The sequence below is a fragment of the Hyla sarda genome, chromosome 2, assembly GCF_029499605.1.
Source record: "Hyla sarda isolate aHylSar1 chromosome 2, aHylSar1.hap1, whole genome shotgun sequence".
Classification (NCBI taxonomy): domain Eukaryota; kingdom Metazoa; phylum Chordata; class Amphibia; order Anura; family Hylidae; genus Hyla; species Hyla sarda.
In genome coordinates, this window is record NC_079190.1 from 32,429,201 (window position 1) to 32,448,277 (window position 19,077).

The window sequence follows — 19,077 nt, forward strand, 5'->3', positions numbered from 1 at the left end:
AGCGAGCGCAGATTCAGACTGGCAGCCGGCGGCGGAGGTAGGACCGTGCGGCACTGCGCCATCACCATTGACGGCTATGCAGTGCTCGCGGACTTCCACGCAAAGAATGAACATGTTCTTTCTTTGCGCTGAACAATTTCAGAAGCAAAATTGTCGCCGCTGAAATTCCGCAGTGTGAACGGGTCTCGCGGAGACCCATTCACACTAATGTTAAGTTCACACCGCGGAATTCCATAGTGTGAACATATCCTTAGGCTGGAAAACCAGGCAATGCTGAGTACTCTGCTAAAGGATAGGGGATAAGATGTCTGATCGCTGGGGTCCCACAACTGGGGACCCCCGCAATCTCGGCTGCGACACCCTAGACATCCAGTGCACAGAGCGAACTTTGCTCCGTGCCAGATGACTGGCGATTCGGGGCAGAGGCTCGTGACGTCACGGTCACGCCCTGCTCGTGTCGTCATGGCCATGCCCCCTCAATGCAAATCTATGGGAGGGGGCGTGATGGCCGTCAACGTTCGCTCTGTGCACTGGATGTCTGGGGTGCTGCAGCCAATATTGCGGGGGTCCCCAGCGGCGGGACGCCGTCATCAGACATCTTATCCCCTATCCTTTGGATAGGGGATAAGATGTCTATGGGTGGAGTACCCCTTTAAGTACTTTCCGCCCCACTGCAACGCCTTCCTTCTGTACGATACTTTTGGAAATATGTATCCCCTCCCATAGACGTGCATTGAGGGGTGTGGCCGTGACATCATGAGCCTCCGGTGCTGCACCCAAAGCTCTAAACGAACGTCGGGTGCAGCATGGAGATCGCGGGGGTTCCGCCGCTGAATAGGGGATAAGATGTCTAGGGGCGGTGTACACCTTTAACCCCTTAAGGACGCAGCCCTTTTTCACCTTAAGGACTGAGCCCTTTTTCGCAATTCTGACCACCGTCACTTTACGAATTAATAACGCAAAAACGCTTTTACCGAATATTCTGATTCTGAGATTGTTTTTTCGTGACATATTCTACTTTATTTTGGTGGTAAATTTTCGGCGTTACTTGCATCCTTTTTTGGTGAAAAATCCCACAATTTCATGAAAAATTTGAAAATTTTAGATTTTTCTAACTTTGAAGCTCTCTACTTGTAAGGAAAATTGATATTCCAAATAAATTTTATTTTTCTTCACAAATACAATATGTCCACTTTATGTTGGCATCATAAAATGAACATATTTTTGCTTTTTGAAAAAATTAGAGGGCTTCAAAATAGAGCAGCAATTTTCCAAAATTTCATGAAAATTGCTAAATCTGAAGGGACAGATGTTACAGAACTACAACTCCCAGCATGCCTGGGCAGTCGAGGCATGCTGAGAGTTGTAGTTTGGCAACATCTGGAGGGCTACCGTTTGGGCACCACTGTAACAGTGGTCTCCAAACTGTGACCCTCAAAATGTTGCAAAACTACAACTCCCAGCATGCCCAGACAGCCTTTGGCTGTCTGGGCATGCTGGGAGTTGCAGTTTGGCCTTCCTAGTGGTTGCCACATTATAGATCGTTTTACTTTCACTTTCAATTCCCCCCCACCGTCGATTCCCTACCTGAGCAAGTATCCAGCTGGCTCCAGCGAAGATTCCGGGTCCCCAGGCATCTTCTCCTGCAGGTACGGCCTCCATCTTCTTCCCAGATCCCCTCGACATCCAGGGGCGGGCAGAACGGGGGGTTGCCATGGCAACCCCCTGTCCTGCGCTGCCATTGGTCAGAACTCCGTTCTGACTAATGGCAGGGGATAGGAGGAGATCGCAGCTCTGCGACCTCACTCCTATCCCTTAGGCTGATCGGGGCTGTTGCTGACAACTCCGATCAGCCCTATTTTCCGGGTGATCAGGTCACCAGAGACCCGACCAGCCCGGAATTGGAGAAAATCGCATGTCTGAATTGACATGCAATTCCGATTGCCGACATGGGGGGTCTCAGGACCCCCCTGGGCGATGTGCCGGGGTGCCTGCTGAATGATTTCAGCAGGCATCCCGATCCGGTGTCCAACCAGCTAGCGGTGGGGACCGGATTTCCCACGGGTGTATGGATACGCCCTCGGTCCTTAAGGACTCGGAATGCAGGGCGTATCCTTACGCCCTGTGTCCTGAAGAGGTTAAGGATTTCATTACCAAAATTCACTGGGCGAAGCCTAGCCTAAGGTCTTGGTCCAGTGCCACTCCGAACAATTGGCCAACTTCTCCTGGATGACCAAGCAAGTAAATAGAGGGAAGTCAGCATAGCCTGCCACTTCACACCCCAGTGAAGATCCTTATAGTTTGCTCAAAAATTCAGGACACCCACTAGTGCAAAGCTAAATTTAAGTAGTACCACAAGGGTTTCTGATAAAAAAATATTTTATTAAATAATTAATAGGGTATGCATACAAAAATCAATCTATACATATAAATAATATTTCATAAAAAATACGTAAATATATAAATTAAAGGAAAGGGGGTACTGGGGTGGAGAGTCCTGTCTAGGAGAACAGGTAAGTGAATAGATATAGTATAAAAATTATGGTATAGAGACCTGGCTATACTGTATAAAGTGCTGGTGCTGTGGGAGTACAAACACCGTGCAGTTAAAGGGGTACTCCGGTGGAAAACGTTATATATATTTTTTTAAATCAACTGGTGCCAGAAAGTTAAACAGATTTGTAAATTACTTCTATTAAAAAAATCTTAATCCTTCCAGGACTTATTAGCTGCTGAATACTACAGAGGAAATTCTTTTCTTTTTGGAACACAGAGCTCTCTGCTGACATCACGAGCACAGTGCTCTCTGCTGACATCTCTGTCCATTTTAGGAACTGTCCAGAGCAGCATATGTTTGCTATGGGGATTTTCTCCTACTCTGGACAGTTCCTAAAATGGACAGAGATGTCAGCAGAGAGCACTGTGCTCATGATTCAGCAGAGAGCTGTGTTCCAAAAAGAAAATAATTTACTCTGTAGTATTCAGCAGCTAATAAGTACTGGAAGGATTAATATTTTTTAATAGAAGTAATTTACAAATCTGTTTAACTTTCTGGCACCAATTGATAAAAAAAATAAAAAATATCAAGTTTTCCACCTGAGTACCCCTTTAACTGCACAGTGTTTGTACTCCCACAGCACCAGCACTTTATACAGTATAGCCAGATCTCTATACCATCATTTTTATGATTCTTTTTTAGTACTACAAGGGCCAGCATTATGCCGAGAGATTCAGACTATGACCATTTTTCGTAGCTCCCAAGTAACCGTGTACCACCAAGAACTGTGCCTGCTCCAAGTTGTATTGTTTACCAGAAGTTGAAATAAAGTTTACGGTTGTTACCCGATCCCAGCTGTTATAAGTCTTTCCTGAGTAAATAGAATTGCCGTTCAAAGTATTTACTGATGAAACATAAGACAAACCTAACAAGAACAAGTTTCAGGACATTAAAGGGGTACTCCGCCCCTAGACATCTGATCGCTGGGGTCCCGCCGCTGGGGACCCCCGCGATCTCCCTGCTGCACCCGGTGTAGTGCCATATTTTGTGTTTTGCCATGGAATGTGTTACATGACCAGTGCCGGACTAAGACAGCTCCACTGGCTGACTCGCGCACACCCATCCCTCTACCATTGGTTCCTGGGGGGGGGCTGGGGGGGTGCACATATCATGCAATGTTATTCGCGCTGCAGCTGTAATGTAATGGATTCCCCGCTATGGGGACCGTGCATTCGCGGGGGGATCTCAGCGCTGCGGCTGACATGTGGTGGTGGGGTGTGAGGTGCAGGGCAGATGTTACCCTAGGGACAGATGGCAGTAACCCCTTGTATTCGTGACGCCAGGGCGTGGTTTAGCCTATATCCGCCGGAAGGTATACCACTGGATCCTGGGCTAGGCACGAGGGCAATAAAGACTCCGACGCCAAGTTACGGACAACGGTAGCTTTACTGAGGGTAGACAGTTGGTAAAGTCTATACAGTTCAGCCAGGGCCCAAGGAGGTGACCAGCGATGCAGAGATCTTAAAGGGGTACTCCGGTGAAAACCTTTTTTCTTTTAAATCAACTGGTGCCAGAAAGTTAAACATATTTGTATATTACTTCTATTAAAAAATCTTAATCCTTCCAGTACTTATTAGGTGCTGAATGCTACAGAGGAAATTCCTTTCTTTTTGGAACACTGATGACATCACAAACACAGTGCTCTCTGCTGACATCTCAGCCCATTTTAGCAACCATGCATAGCAGGTGTATGCTAAGGGCAGCATGGTGGCTCAGTGGTTAGCACTGCTGCCATGCAGCGCTGGGGCCTTGGGTTCAAATCTCACTAAGGGCAACAATAAATAAAGACTTATTATTATTATTATAATAACATCAGCAAAGAGCAATGTGGTCGTGATGTCATCAGAGAGCATTCCAAAAAGAAAAGAATTTCCTCTGTAGTATTCAGCAGCTAATAAGTACAGGAAGGATTAAGATTTTTTAATAGAAGTAATTTACAAATCTGTTTAACTTTCCGGAGCCAGTTGATTTAAAAGAAAAAAAGGTTTTCACCGGAGTACCCCTTTAAGGGCTTGCTGGGACTTGTAGTAGGACTGGACAATTGAATGCAGACCACGCTGACTTGACAGATGACAGGGACTGACTTGACTTGACTCATAAAGCTGTGACTTTATCTTACTTCACTTGATGGTGGCTGCAGGACTTGACTTTGAGGCCTCCAACACTCTGGACACACACACTAGACAAGACTACACTGGACCTCAGCAGAAGAGCAGAGATCAAAGAGAGAGAAGCTCCACCCAGGGCTTATATGGGGGAGACTAGCAGGCAGCCCATAGGTCACTCTTGGGATCACCTGGTCACTGGTACCTCCTGGGTAACAATCACATGACATATCACATGGTATAACTCTTAAAGCAACATTACATTTTAGAACACTTTACATGGTAAAACATAATTACAATGGGGAAACAAGTGCAGGGGGCCTTGGGGACACTGAAGGAGGCTGCCTGACAGGACAGCAGGAGCACAGGATTCCTGTCTGACCACAGTGCTCTCTGCTGACACCTCTGTCCATTTTAGGAACTTTCCAGAGCAGGATAGGTTTCCTATAGGCATTTGCTTCTGCTCTGGACAGTTCCTGGCATGGACAGAGGTGTCAGCAGAGAGCACTGTGGTCAGACAGAAAGGAAATTCAAAAAAAGAAAAGAACTTCCTCTGGAGTCTACAGCACTGATAAGTACTGGAAGGATTAAGATTTTTAAATAGAAGTAATTTACAAATCTGTACACTGCAAAAAGGCCAAGAAAGGAGAAGGCACACTTAAGTGTTACTGCACCTGAATCGAGAATACTGCGTAATATCAGTGGCCCGTAATGAGTCTCCTGCGGAGTGCGCACACGACAAGTTTGAAGTATCAATGAATGTAACAACAAAGGCACGTACGTGCACTCACCGCTCAGCGGAGACAGATCAGCATGGGGGTCCGGTCCACAGAAAGGCTGGATCACAGCATCGGTGCAGGTAAGTGGGCGTTCAAAGGCTACGCCGGAAGAAGCACGCTTACACGTGTGAAACAGCTGGCGTAGCCTCCGAGCGCCCACTTACCTGCACCAAAGCTGTGATCCAGCCTTTCTGTGGACAAGACCCCCATGCTTACCTATCTCCGCTGTTTAACTTTCTGACAACAGTTGATTTAAAAAAAATAATAATTCCACTGGAGTACCCCTTTAGGGTACGTTCACACGGGCGGATTACCTGCAGAATTTCCGCAGTGTATTTGCATTTGAATTCAATGGGTCTGAAGGAAAATCAGCAAAACTGCCTCCATGGCGGATTTTCTGATGACCCATTGAAGTCAATGGTAGCAAAATCTGATGCGGATTTTCCGCAGCCAATATGTTGTGGAAATTTCGCATGTAATCCACCCGTGTGAACGTACCCTTAAAGGGGTTTTCCACGATAAGAAACACTTAGCTGCTTTCTTCCGAAAAGATCCCCCTGTGCTTTGTGGTAGAACAACTATGCTCCATTCACTTTAATGAAACTGACCTTCAATACCAAAAAAAAACGGAGTGCATGCTGAGAGTTGTAGTTTTGCAACAGCTGGAGGCACCCTAGTTGGGAAACACTTAGGTAAGAACACCAAGAAATGAACACATCAATTTTGGTGAAAGCAGTCAACAGTCTAATACACTGGTCTCCAAACTACGGCTCTCCAAAACTACAACTGATAATAGACTATAATGGGATTTTCTAACGGACGTATAGGATTTTGTTACTGCCGTTTTCAGCTGGTTTTCAGACAGAACTTCGTAAGGATGTTTAAAAACGGAAGATTTTTGTAGTGTGTAACAAGCCTTAGGGTCCGACCTCTGGCACTCCACCGATACCTCAGTACACGCTCCATTCATTCTCTATAAAGCTGCCATAGATAGCTGAGAACCGCGCTGGGCTATCTCCGGCTGGGTGGGCATCCCAATTCATAGCTTCATTTAGCTGGAAAAGTCGGAGCCCCATTGTTGAGATCGCAGTCAGACCATGATGGGACACTTATCCCCTATTTTTTAGAGTTATTTGTTGTAGGAATTTCCCTTTAAAGGGGTACTCCACTGCCCCAGTATTCGGAACATTTTACTCCGAACACTGACTGCGTGAGTCGTGACATCCCTGCCATGCCCCCTCGTGATGCCACACCCCCTCAATGCAAGTCTATGGGAGGGGGTGTGGTGGCTGCCATGCCAACCCCCCCCCCCCCCAGACTTGCATTGTTGTGGCATGACATCACAAGGGGGCGTGGCCGTGACATCACAACCCCCCGAAGCCCTCACCCAGAGTTCGGAACAAAATGTTCCGAACGCTGGGGCTGTGGAGTACCCCTTTAAAAGTCCACCATGTAATACTAAATTTCCCCTGTAGAGGTCGCTGCAGGGGAAATGTATGGCTTCCTGTAACTTTCAGCTTCTTCAGCAAGCTCGACCTGCTTTAGTCTAAGAAGTGATAGTGAGAAAACCCCTTTAACTCCATTATTTTGTACATTTCAATTCCAATTCCCATGACAGTGTCTCCTTAGGCAAAATGAAGCATTGCACCTATTCTAATGGAAATCTATAGGTAATATATGGATGTTAGGTTGCTAAAACCAGTGCTGGGCAAATCTATAGTCATTTAGCAGAAATCCGAATTTGTCGGGTGTGTGTCTTTTGTCAACCCTACTATGTAACAAATCAGTCGTCGACTTGTCTCGCCTGGGAAACCTTGTGCCACTTTCAATGTGCCCTGATTTTCCGTAAAAGTTGGGTATGACACTTTGAGGTCCTTTAGAACTAGATCCAGGCAGCTGTGACCAATAAGTATGACCAATAAATGTGATCATGTGTTCATGTAATAGGTGCCTACTTTGCATAAGGGTGTATTTGCACCGCCTTTCATATCAACTTTTGTAAATTACATCAATTTAAAAAAAATCTTAATTCTTCCAGTACTTATCAGCTGCTGTGTACTACAGAGGAAGTTGGGTTGTTCTTTTCTGTCTGACCACAGTGCTCTCTGCTGACACCTCTGTCCGTGTCAGGAACTGTCCAGAGTAGAAACAAATTCCCCATAGCAAACCTCTCCTGCTCTGGACAGTTCCTGACATGGACAGAGGTGTCAGCAGAGAGCACTGTAGTCAGACAGGAAAGAAATTCAAAAAGAAAAGAACTTCTGTAGTATACAGCAGCTGATAAGTACTGGAAGGATTAAGATTTGTTAATAGAAGTAATTTTCAAATCTGTTTAACTTTCTGGAGCCAGTTGATATGAAACAAAGTGTTTTCCACCAGTGTACCCCTTTAAGCCATACAATTCAATGAGCCAGATGGAGTTAGGTTGTGACTCGGGTCAAGTCATTATCCTATCATATCCCAGCCATTGAGTTGAATGAGGTACGGCATGGGTTCAGCAGAGTTATGGCGGCAGCTGGTTTAGAAATTCTCCCGCTGGTGGCTCAAAATGTGGTGTGAATGCACTCTTACAAGTATATTAAATTTGAGTATACAGTGAACAAAGTCTGAAGTACTCCATTATATGTACACAAGGAAGCACTGGCAGTAAACAGTTATAATGCTCCCCTCAACATGTTCCGCTGCATACCAGCATCATCAGGAGGATATTGAGGCATTACTAACATTTTAGACTTTTTTGGGGTGTATTGTGCAATCATACCTCCAGGCTCCAGCCAATCTTTTTGTAGAGTATTCTCTGGATGAAATGCTTTTAAAGGGGCACAAATTTTTCTAGACTAAACATATTTTATTACATTGCGATTTGAGCAAAATGATTTGCCTGACACTTTTTGCACTTCCTCCTTACCTTTGCTAAGGTACCATAATTGAGCTATTCATTAGTCAAGATTCCTGTATGGCAGTGTTTTCCAGCTAGGGTGCTTCCAGCTGTTGCAAAATTACAACTCCCAGCATGCCCGGACAGCCAAAGGCTGTCCGGGCATGCTGGGAGTTGTAGTTTTACAACAGCTGGAGACACCCTGGTTGGGAAACGTTGCTGTATGGGGTATCCTAAATATTTTACATATTTAATCCGTGCTTGAGTTTCTTCTCGAAATGGTTAACATTAAAAAAATAAAAAGAAGGATAAATGGAAATAAGAAATAATTTTTTCACCTTTTTAATAAATAAAAATATATATAACAAATACATTAATGAGTGCATGAATAAAGAAATAAAATGTAATTAAATAAAAATAAATAAATCAGAAATTTATTTTCTTTGACATATTTCTTCCATTCTCGACTTTCTTCTCAAAATGCTTAACATAAAAAAATAAAAATAAATGAGTAAATAAATAAATAAATTTCTCATCTTTACATCAATAAAAATATAAAAAATGAATGAATAAATGTAATCAAATTAAATAAATACATCAATAAAAATATAAAAAATGAATGAATGAATAAATTAAATCAAATTAATAAATAAATAAATATATCAGAAATTAATTTTATTTGACATATTTTATCCATTCTTGACTTTCTTCTCAAAATGCTTAACAACAACAAAAAATCCATAAATGAGTAAATAAATACATTTCTCATCTTTACATCAATAAAACTATAAAAAATGAATGAATAAAAAATTTAAATAAATAATAATTAAAAAATAAAATAAATAAATAAATCAGAAATGCATTTTATTTTACATAATTTAACTGTGCTTGACTTTCTTCTCGAAATGGTAAACATTAAAAAAGGAATAAATAAATAAGTAAATTAATAAATTAAATAAAATAAATAAACAAATTTCTCATCTTTAAATAAATAAAAATATAAAAAAAATGAATGAACAAAATTAAATAAAATTAACTAAACAAATTAATTCTCATCTTTAAATAAATAAAAGTATAAAAAAATAAATAAATGAATACATAAATATAGACAGAATATTTTTCCGTCTTTGTGACTGTTACATTCCACCAGATTTAATATGCACACTACACCCCTCTACTGGTGCTGTGACAGTACTGCTCCTTTTTTTGCTGTTGCTTGAATTAGTTTTTTTTTCATCTTAGTGGCAGTGAAGGGGTTACTCCAGCCGCCCTCGGAAGAGTGGACAAAAGGGTTAACTTAAAGCGAATGGTTGTCACCCTGCAAGCCCATCTCATGTTTCACAGGGAACTTCCTGAGTGACAGATGACATCACTGGAGGTGTGACTGACTGATGATGTGGATGCAGCCTGTGAGCTGCTGTGCTGGTTATATAAAGCTGCTATTCTGTGCTGCACAAGGCGGCGAGGCTTCTGCTCATCACCCAATGCAGGAGGAGATGGCTGTGACACAGATACAAAGTCCAAGGCGGCGAGAAAAGTGCACTTAAAGGAGAAGAACAGATCGCAGTCACAGAAGGAGAAGACGACAGCCTGAGGGGTGTGCAAGTCTCCACGGGATAGGGAGTTACGACTGGCTGAAAAGATGAAGAAGAATCGCAGCATGGAAATCACATGAACCGCGTCTTGTTTCATTGTCCGGGAATAAGGAAGCTCTGTCTGCTCTCGGTGTCTCAAGTTGGTTGACTTCCCCCACTAGTTTAACCTCATGGAAATTTTTTAGCTTCCGCGCAAGGATAAAATGCCAACCCGGCGCATGGAAGCGCACACAGACACCCGTAACAAGTGTCAGGACCTGCATGAGGATGGGACACACATGAACTGATTCTCGTTCTTCTCTCTTTCTGCTATTTCTAAAAACTTCCTTTTCAGAAACCTGAAGGCGTTCTGGATAGAGACGACGGTTCAAGGGCAGCCGGGATCCAGAGCATAGCCTGGCACAAAGAGGAATACAACATTTTAGAGGCATGAGAGAGACGAGCAACTGGGCACAACTGGTATTGTGAGGGCTCTTGTTTAAGACCTGGGGGCATCAAGTCATCTCCTAGGTGTGTAAGCCAGCATGAAAGTAGAAAGTTGGTTGCCCTTTGAACATTTACGAGGATGGAGACCCTGCCGGAGGGGGCGCTGGAGGACTCTGAAGTCACAGCTCCTTGCTGCCAGCTTGACGTGCACTTTACTGTTAGTATATGCTTGCACCCAAGATTTCCTCTACGACCCCACGCATATTTCATTATTATGGAGGAACCCGACACAACCAAAGCAAGTCACAGTCCTTATCTGGTACGAGCCGTTTGGCAAGAGAAGACGACTCGGAGATTGCCACATACTCTTCAATATCACCGGGTGCCATCTGACCACCAACAGGACTCTTTACCAAGAAGCAGATGCCGTTTTATTCCACCACAGGGACATCGGGGAATTTGGTGACTTTCCAGTAGCCACACGCTCTGCTTCCCAAAAGTGGATCTGGATGAACTTTGAGTCCCCTTCTCATTCACCCTGGATGACCACCTTGGGGGATGTCTTCAACTGGACTATGTCCTACAGAGTGGACTCCGATATTTTTGTGCCATACGGTTATTTATTTTCAAAGAAAAGTGCCAAAATAGTTCTACCGCGCAAAAGAAAACTAGTGGCGTGGGTGATCAGTAACTGGAACGAGGACCACGAGCGAGTTCAGTATTACAACCAGCTTAGGGAATACATTGACATTGACATTTATGGACGGTACGGGATGGATTTGAGGCATGATAATATTGTAAAGACCGTGTCAGAATACAAGTTCTATCTGGCTTTTGAGAATTCACTACATACGGATTATATTACTGAGAAATTATGGCGCAACGCGTTTAAGTCGAGCGCCGTCCCTATAGTCATGGGTCCGAGTCGGTACAACTATGAGATATTTATTCCCCGTAACTCCTTTATTCATATTGACGATTTTTCAAGTCCCAGAAAGTTGGCCATGTACTTAAGGTTTCTCGACAAAAACACTCACATGTACAGGAGATATTTCACCTGGAAGAAGCGGTACGATGTCCACGTGACTTCTTTTTGGGATGAACATTACTGTACGGCTTGTGAAACCGTGAAGGCATCCGGCGATGAGCATCGGACCATCTCAGATCTTGCCGGATGGTACGAGAGCTGAAGGAAAACTTTTTGGTCCCAAGTTCTGATCAAACTTTCAGCCTGGCCAGACCAGATTTAGAGCTCATATCTAGAACAAGGGAAATAACTAAAATCTTAGAAAAGTCCACACTACAAATAATTCTTTCATGAAATACAACCCAATCCCTAGTTTATTCCACCAAACCTGACCCTTAGACCTTTAAGGGTCTATTCACACGGCAGAATTTCCGCTTCCATTTCTTTTTTGGTTTTTGTTTTATTTTTTTTATTTTTTTAGTTTACTCTCTTTCTTTTCTTTAATTATGTTAAAAAAATTTTTTGCCGTTTTAAATAACTGTTCTTTACTATGATAATTAAATGTTTTTACTGTACTCCCCCTAGTGTTATGTTTTAAATACTTGCACTTGTTTTCACTAAAGATTTTTTTTTGTTCTATTTCTATTCTTTTATTTTTTTTATTTTAATCGAATTATATTTCTTATACTTCTACTGCCCTTAACAACTGTATTTTTTATTGTTTATTTCCTATAACTGTACTGCACTGTTGTCAATAATGGAAAGTATTTTACATACATTTTTTTTATAATTACGGTATTATATTATATAGTTAACCAATTTCTACAACAACAAAAAAGAATTGGTTCTGCCATGACTTATCACTTGGGAAATATTTATGAATGATCTATATGGTGGATGTGTTAAATTATTTTTGAAGCAAAAATGTAAGATTTTTTTTGTTTTTTTTTTACAGAAAAAAACATTCATTTGCAATGCAATATGTCTATTTATGCTTATGTATATAGTAAGGACGTTGATGTTACTTGAAGTCCAGACAAAGGATATAGTTTACTGGTTTATAAGATAAATTATTGAACAGAAGCACAAGACACTGGATGACACTATTTGTCTTTTGTGATATATTTTGTCATGGGGAAATTATTATTATTTTTTTTTGGGAATAAACATTGAAATTTGAAAAAAGCTTTTGTTTGAATGGAGTTACTATATATGGTTGAGTCAAGGTGTACATACGGATGTAGCCGTGCTGGTACTGCTCATCGTGACATCACATTGTGTTATCTGTATCACAAGAACAAGAATATAACAACTTCAGCTCAGCTACATCTGTGACTATCATAAGTTAAAGGGGTATTCCGGCCAAATACATCTTATCCCCTATCCAAAGGATAGGGGATAAGATGTATTTGGCCGGAATGCCCCTTTAAATGTAGCCATAACTGTCACTTCAAATGCAAAGTCTTTTCTACAGTAGGACTGTCTATTGTATTATATGTCATCACTGCGCTATTCTTCATTGGGGGGGGACTAACAGGGGGGTCTACAAACATTCTTTGCCCGAAAATCACTGCTGTTCCTCAGCTAGCTCCAGTTCTGAGAGCCTCCAGATACATTTACATAAATATAGTTAATGTGCTGTTGACAGATCTTATTATGGCTCTGTTGTTATGCAAATTTTAGTGTCTGAATACCAGTGACAGCATGTCGCCGTTAGGCCCTGTTCACATCACGCTGACTGGAGTTTGTCGACTTTAATAGACTGAACGTAGTCTACTACTGACTGCATTCAATCTGTTTCTCAAATAGGACTCAAAAAGCACGATGTTAGCAATGTGAATGGAACCTTACAGGTAAAAGGGCTTCCACATCAGGACATTGCTTATGAATTTGATCCCCTCTATGAGCCAACATAGTTACATAGTTCTTAAAGGAGTATTCCATGAAAAACTGGCTACAGAAAGTTAAACAGATTTGTAAATTACTTCTATTAAAAAAATCTTAATCCTCCCAGTACCTATAAACTGCTGAAGTTGAGTTGTTCTTTTCTGTCTGGCAACAGTGCTCTCTGCTGACACTTCTGTCTGTCTCAGGAATTGTCCAGAGCAGGAGAGGTTTGCTATGGGGATTTGCTGCTGCTCTGGACAGTTCTTGAGACAGTCAGAGGTGTCAGCAGAGAGCCCTGTTGTCAGACAGAAAAGAACAACTCAACATCAGCAGCTGATAAGTACTGTAAGGATTAAAACATTTTAATAGAAGTAATTTACAAATCTGTTTAACTTTCTGGAGCGAGTTGATATATAAAAATGTTTTTTCATGGAAAACCCCTTTAAATTTGAAAAAAAAATACCAGAGGCCATCAAGTTCACCCTTATTTTGTCCATACTGTGTTGATCCAGAGGAAGGCAAAAAACCCTTATGAGGCTGAGGTGTATTACTTTCCAGAAACATGTCCAGGCCCCTCCTGAACTCTTTTATTGAGTTCACCATGACCACTTCCTGTGGCAGAGGGTTCCATAGTCTCACTGCTCTTACAGTAAAGAACCCCCTGTCTGTGCTGGTGTAGAAACTTTGTTTATGTAAGGAGGCCCCCTTGTTATAGATACAGTCCTGAGTATAAATAGATCATGGGATGGATCCCTGTATTGTCCCAATATATTGTACATAGTTATTAGGTCGCCCCTATGTCGTCTTTTTTTTAAACTAAGTAACCCTAATTCTGATAGTCTTTCTGGGTACTGTAGTCCTCCCATTCCCCCTACTACTATGGTTGCCCATCTTTGAACCCTCTTCAGAGGGTTCAAAGATGGGCAACCAGAGATATACAGGGAATGGGAGGACTACAGTTCCCAGAAAGACTATCAGAACATGGAGAGCCATGAAGCATCAGTACCTCCCTTGTAATACTACTTTTTTTGATACTACAAGCCACGACTTACACTTGTGACAACTGATTGTGAGTGGTTTCAGATACCAGACCTGGTTAATCCTCTGAAATTATTCCCTTCAACACCGGAATACTTAAAGGGATTATTCAGCATTTTTCAAAAAATATATCCGGGGGGAAAAAAAAAACGATTGTTACCTAGCCCGTTTCTCACAGCTCCGGTGCTCCATCAGGACCACCAATCTTCTGGCTTCTTCCTACTTCTGAGACAAGTGCTTGGAGCAGGACCTGCTGGCTCAGCCAATTACCTGTGTCCTGCCCGCGACAGTGTATGGCTGAGACGGCTGGTCTTTCACCAATTGTTCTTCTCTAAAGCAGGAAGAATAAAGAAGATCAGGGGACCAGATAGAGCTGAACAGAAGCTGCGGGGGGGGGGGGGACCGGGGCTAGGTAAGTATCTTTTTTTTTTTCTAAATGTGGAGCAGAGAGAAAAAGAAACGCAGATCACTCACCACTGTTGCAAAAGCTGTGTTCTTTATTGTGTGCTCATTAGCTCAGTTGGCTGATAACGGATAGGTGTTACGGCAGGGCAGTAAGTGCAGGGAGCACCGTCCGGGGGGGGGGGGGGGGAGAACGGCACAGTTTCACGCCCACAAGGCGTTTCTTCAGGCCAGGAATTGACGTCACATCACAGTTAGAACCTTCTTTAATAGTACAAGCATACTCATGGCATTGGTGAGTTAAAACCAATACATAATGTGGATATATAGTGTCACTCATATAGTATCCATGTAAAAACATAAGACTAAACCAAGAACCTACAGAGAAGCTGAACATTCATTACACTCATTAAAACCAATGGCACCTGTTGCCTCCAGCTGCCCTATTCAGCGAGCTTCTTTTTGTAATAGAGTGCGATGTCTCTCACCTCTTTTTTCCTGGGTGGGATCTGTTCTTTCTAGACCTGCAAACCTAATACTTTTTGTATTTCCTCCATGGACTTCATTCATATGTGTAAGAAATCTGGTAGCTCCCTGTTTTGTTTTTACAGACCTCACGTGCTCTCTTATTCTTTCAAATAACCTACGTTTAGACTTACCTATATAATAGTAGCCACAAGGGCATACTAAGACAAATGTGGTTTGCACATAATACGTTGTTTGACCTCTACTATCTTAGGTCCTAGTCTGAACACGCTCTTGCCCAGGTTAAGTTCACACATTGAACAATCCCCAGAAGGATATACAGTGATCCCTCAACTTACAATGGCCTCAACATACAATAGTTTCAACATACAATGGTCTTTTCTGGACCATTGTAACTTGAAACCAGACTCAACATACAATGTACAGACAGTCCAGATCTGTGAAACTTGTGAATGGCAGGAAGAACTGACCAATCAGAATAGGCATTCACTGGTAAAACCCCTGTATTACTGAAGCGTATGCACTGACTGATGTCTGGTAGCGCCCCCTACAGTACAGGGTGGTATTACATGTTCTGTACTCTTTACCTGTACCAGGGTTAGCTGCTCCTCTGGACACCAGGTGAGGGCGGCTCCATGTTACTTTTTTAGGAAATTGCGTGTACTATACAGGACCCTGAAGAAGCTCCTGTCCTCTACATAGGCCAGTGTTTCCCAAGCAGGGTGCCCCCAGCTGTTGCAAAACTACAACTCCCAGCATGCCGGGACAGCCTTCGGCTGTCCGGGCATGCTGGGAGTTGTAGTTTTGCAACAGCTGGAGGCTCCATGCTTGGGAAACACTGACATAGACAGTGATTTACAGCTCCCAGCAGATCTTTCTTACTTTTATATGTAAGGATTTGCTTTATCTATATTAGTTATCTACTTATTTTTCTTTAATCCTCACTTTTTCGTATTTTTGGATGACATTTTGGTGCCTTTAGAACCAATTACCAGGTTTCCATAGAGTTATGGACTCAACATACAATGGTTTCAACATACAATGGTCGTCCTGGAACCAATTAATATTGTAACTTGAGGGACCACTGTACATTTTAGTGAAATACTGTATAGCCCCTTTAATATGCACATTACCATTCATACATTAATGGGGTTTTCCAGCAAAAAATTATTTTATCCCCTATCCACAGGACCTCTGGGACCCCTGCGATCTCCAGAATTCTGAGCGTATACTGCAGGCGGCATGGGCTCTATTCATTTGTATGGGAGTGTCTAAGATGCTCGAGTGCTGCACTTGGGTATCTTTGGCGCTCCTATACAAATTAAAGGGGCCATGTTTTGGAGGTCACAGGAGGTCACAGCGGTCAGATCCCCCTTGATCAGATACTTATCCCCTTTCCTGTGGATAGTGGATAAGGAAATTTTCGTTGGACAGCCCCTTTAATAGTCAGGGGTGAATGTGTGAATGAGCCCATTATGGCCCTTTGGCAATCCTATCCTGCAGCCTGTTGGCCCATGTAAAAGGGCCCTAAGGCTATGTTCACACGGCAGAAAAAAATATGTGGCATGTCCGTCCGGAAAACTCGGGCAGACATTCCGCACATTTGCTTGCTCCGCCGACACGAGGAGCCATCAGAAATGCGCCATTTCATAAACAGCAAAGCCTTTCCGAGCAGAATCCACAGAAACCATGAACCTGCAGATGCCGCAATGGGGATTTCCGTGACAGATATTTCTGCCATGTGCACGGCGCAGCAGAATCTGATTGAAATCAATAGGATTCTGCTGCAACGGAATTTCTGAGCCAAAATTTTCCGGTGGATTTCGCTCAGGTATTACATTGCAGAAAGTAAATAGGTTTTTGATGCCTTTTGTAGCCTAATCCAGTAGTAGATGTGGCCAGGTATACACCACACTTACCATACAGTTGTGACATATATTATTTTAAATGTGTAGTTGCCAAGAAAGTTGAAAACGGAGACTCAACCGATACGTGTCCTCAAAGGTAGGCTGGTCCCCAAGCAGGGTCTTCAGCAGGGAGGCGGTAGATGGAACGGGGGGGAGCTCAGACACAGGCCACGGTCCGTATCGTTCCAATTGGCGCTTCGTCAAGCCACAGTCCGTATCGCACCAATGGGCCCTTCGTCAGGCCATACGGCCTGACGAAGCGCCCATTGGCGCGATATGGACCGTGGCCGGCGTCTGAGCTCCCCCCGTTACATCTACCGCCTCCCTGCCGAAGACCCTGCTTGGGGACCAGCCTACCTTTGAGGACACGTACCGGGTGAGTCTCCGTTTTCAACTTTCTTGGCATCTACATATTTAAAATAATATATGTCACAACTGTATGGTAAATGTGGTGTAAACCTAGCCACATCTACTACTTTACCCATTGGCACGATATGGACTGTGGCTTGACGAAGCGCCCAATGGCGTGATACGGACCGTGGCCGGTGTCTGAGCTCCCCCCGTTCCATCTACCGCCTCCCTGCCGAAGACCCTGCTTAGGGACCAGCCTACCTTTGAGGACACGTATCGGGTGAGTGCTCCGTTTTCAACTTTCTTGGCATCTACACATTTGGAATATCTTCTGTTTCAATATAGCACCTCCTAGGATCAGAAATTGGGATATATATATATATATATATATATATATATATATATATATGCTCCATCTCCACTCATTGTCCACATACTAACAAAATGGCCTTTATAGCAGTAACACATTTAGCGCCAATTCATATTATTATTTTTTTTTCTGGTTGTCACATTTATGCATATATTATTTTATTGCTTACTACATAACATGATGCCTATACACTTGGATCCTGCTGCCATTTACTGCTGCTGTTGAAAAAAAAATACACCTGTGTACATTGTTTTTTTTTTTACAGCAGAAAAATGGTAGCAAAAAAGAAGTTAGTCAGCACATCATCCAAAGTGTAATGAAGTAAATGTGCAGGTGCGCGCTGCAGTGGCTGCAATGTAAAAGCAATCACACACAATATATACAGAGCAGATAAGCGCCAAGAGGATCATAAACCTTAAATATGTGAATCGCTTTGGACTGCAATAATGCACAAGTGTAGGGTCTGCTCTGTATGAGGTCGGGGCAGATGGGCTCACACAATTTGAGGTTTATATGTAGAGTAAATATAGTAGACAATTCCCATCAATCCATATACGTTAGGTTTATGGGTGTCTTGGCGCTCGCAGAAGGCTGCTTGTGTAGAAAAGCAGAGTAGGCTGCACTTTTATATGTCCTGTGAAAGTATCCAGATTTAGTTTGTGCCTACAAGCTGTGAAGGTAGCAACTATAGGGTGCTGATGGGGGTAATGATGGGATACGGGGGGGGGGGAATGATGGGGTGCTGATGGGGCAGTGATGGGATACTGAGGGGGGAATGATGGGGTGCTGATGGGATACTGATGGAGTGCTGATGGAATGATGAGGCAGTGATGGGGTGTTCAGGAAGGGAATGATGAGGTGCTGATGAGGGAAATTATGAGGTACTGATGGGGCAGTTATGGGGTGCTGATAGGGGGGAATGATGGGGGTCTGATGATGGCAATGATGGGATACTGAAGAGGGAATGATGGGGTGCTGATGGGGGCAGTAATGGGGTGCTGACCAGGGGAAGGATAGGGTGCTGATGGGGGCAGTGATGGAGTGCTGATTGGGGGATGATGGGGTAGTTATGATGAATTGATGGGAGAATGATGGGGTGCTGATGGGGGCAGTGATAGAGTGCTGATTGGGGGATGATGGGGTAGTTATGATGAATAATGGGGTGATGATGGGGGTAGTGATGGGGTGCTGATTGGGAGGGTGATGGGGTGCTGATGGGGCAGTGATTAAGTGTTGTTGGGGCAGAGATGGGATGCTGATGGGAGCAATGATAAGGTGATGATGGAGGCAGTGATGGAGTGCTGATAGGAGGAATGATTGGGTGTTAAT

General features: G+C 43.1%; 1 protein-coding gene across 1 annotated transcript; it reads left to right on the forward strand.

Annotated features, from left to right (window-relative positions):
• Positions 1-9,568: 9,568 nt before the first annotated feature.
• Positions 9,569-12,479, forward strand: FUT4 (fucosyltransferase 4). Its single transcript, XM_056560323.1, has one exon. It carries the CDS (start codon positions 10,439-10,441, stop codon positions 11,528-11,530), a length of 1,092 nt encoding a protein of 363 aa, XP_056416298.1. The 5' UTR covers positions 9,569-10,438; the 3' UTR covers positions 11,531-12,479.
• Positions 12,480-19,077: the final 6,598 nt, after the last annotated feature.

Excerpts from the sequence above, each read along its gene's own strand:
- FUT4 (XM_056560323.1), top strand. The coding sequence starts at position 10,439 with ATGAAAGTAGAAAGTTGGTTGCCCTTTGAACATTTACGAGGATGGAGA.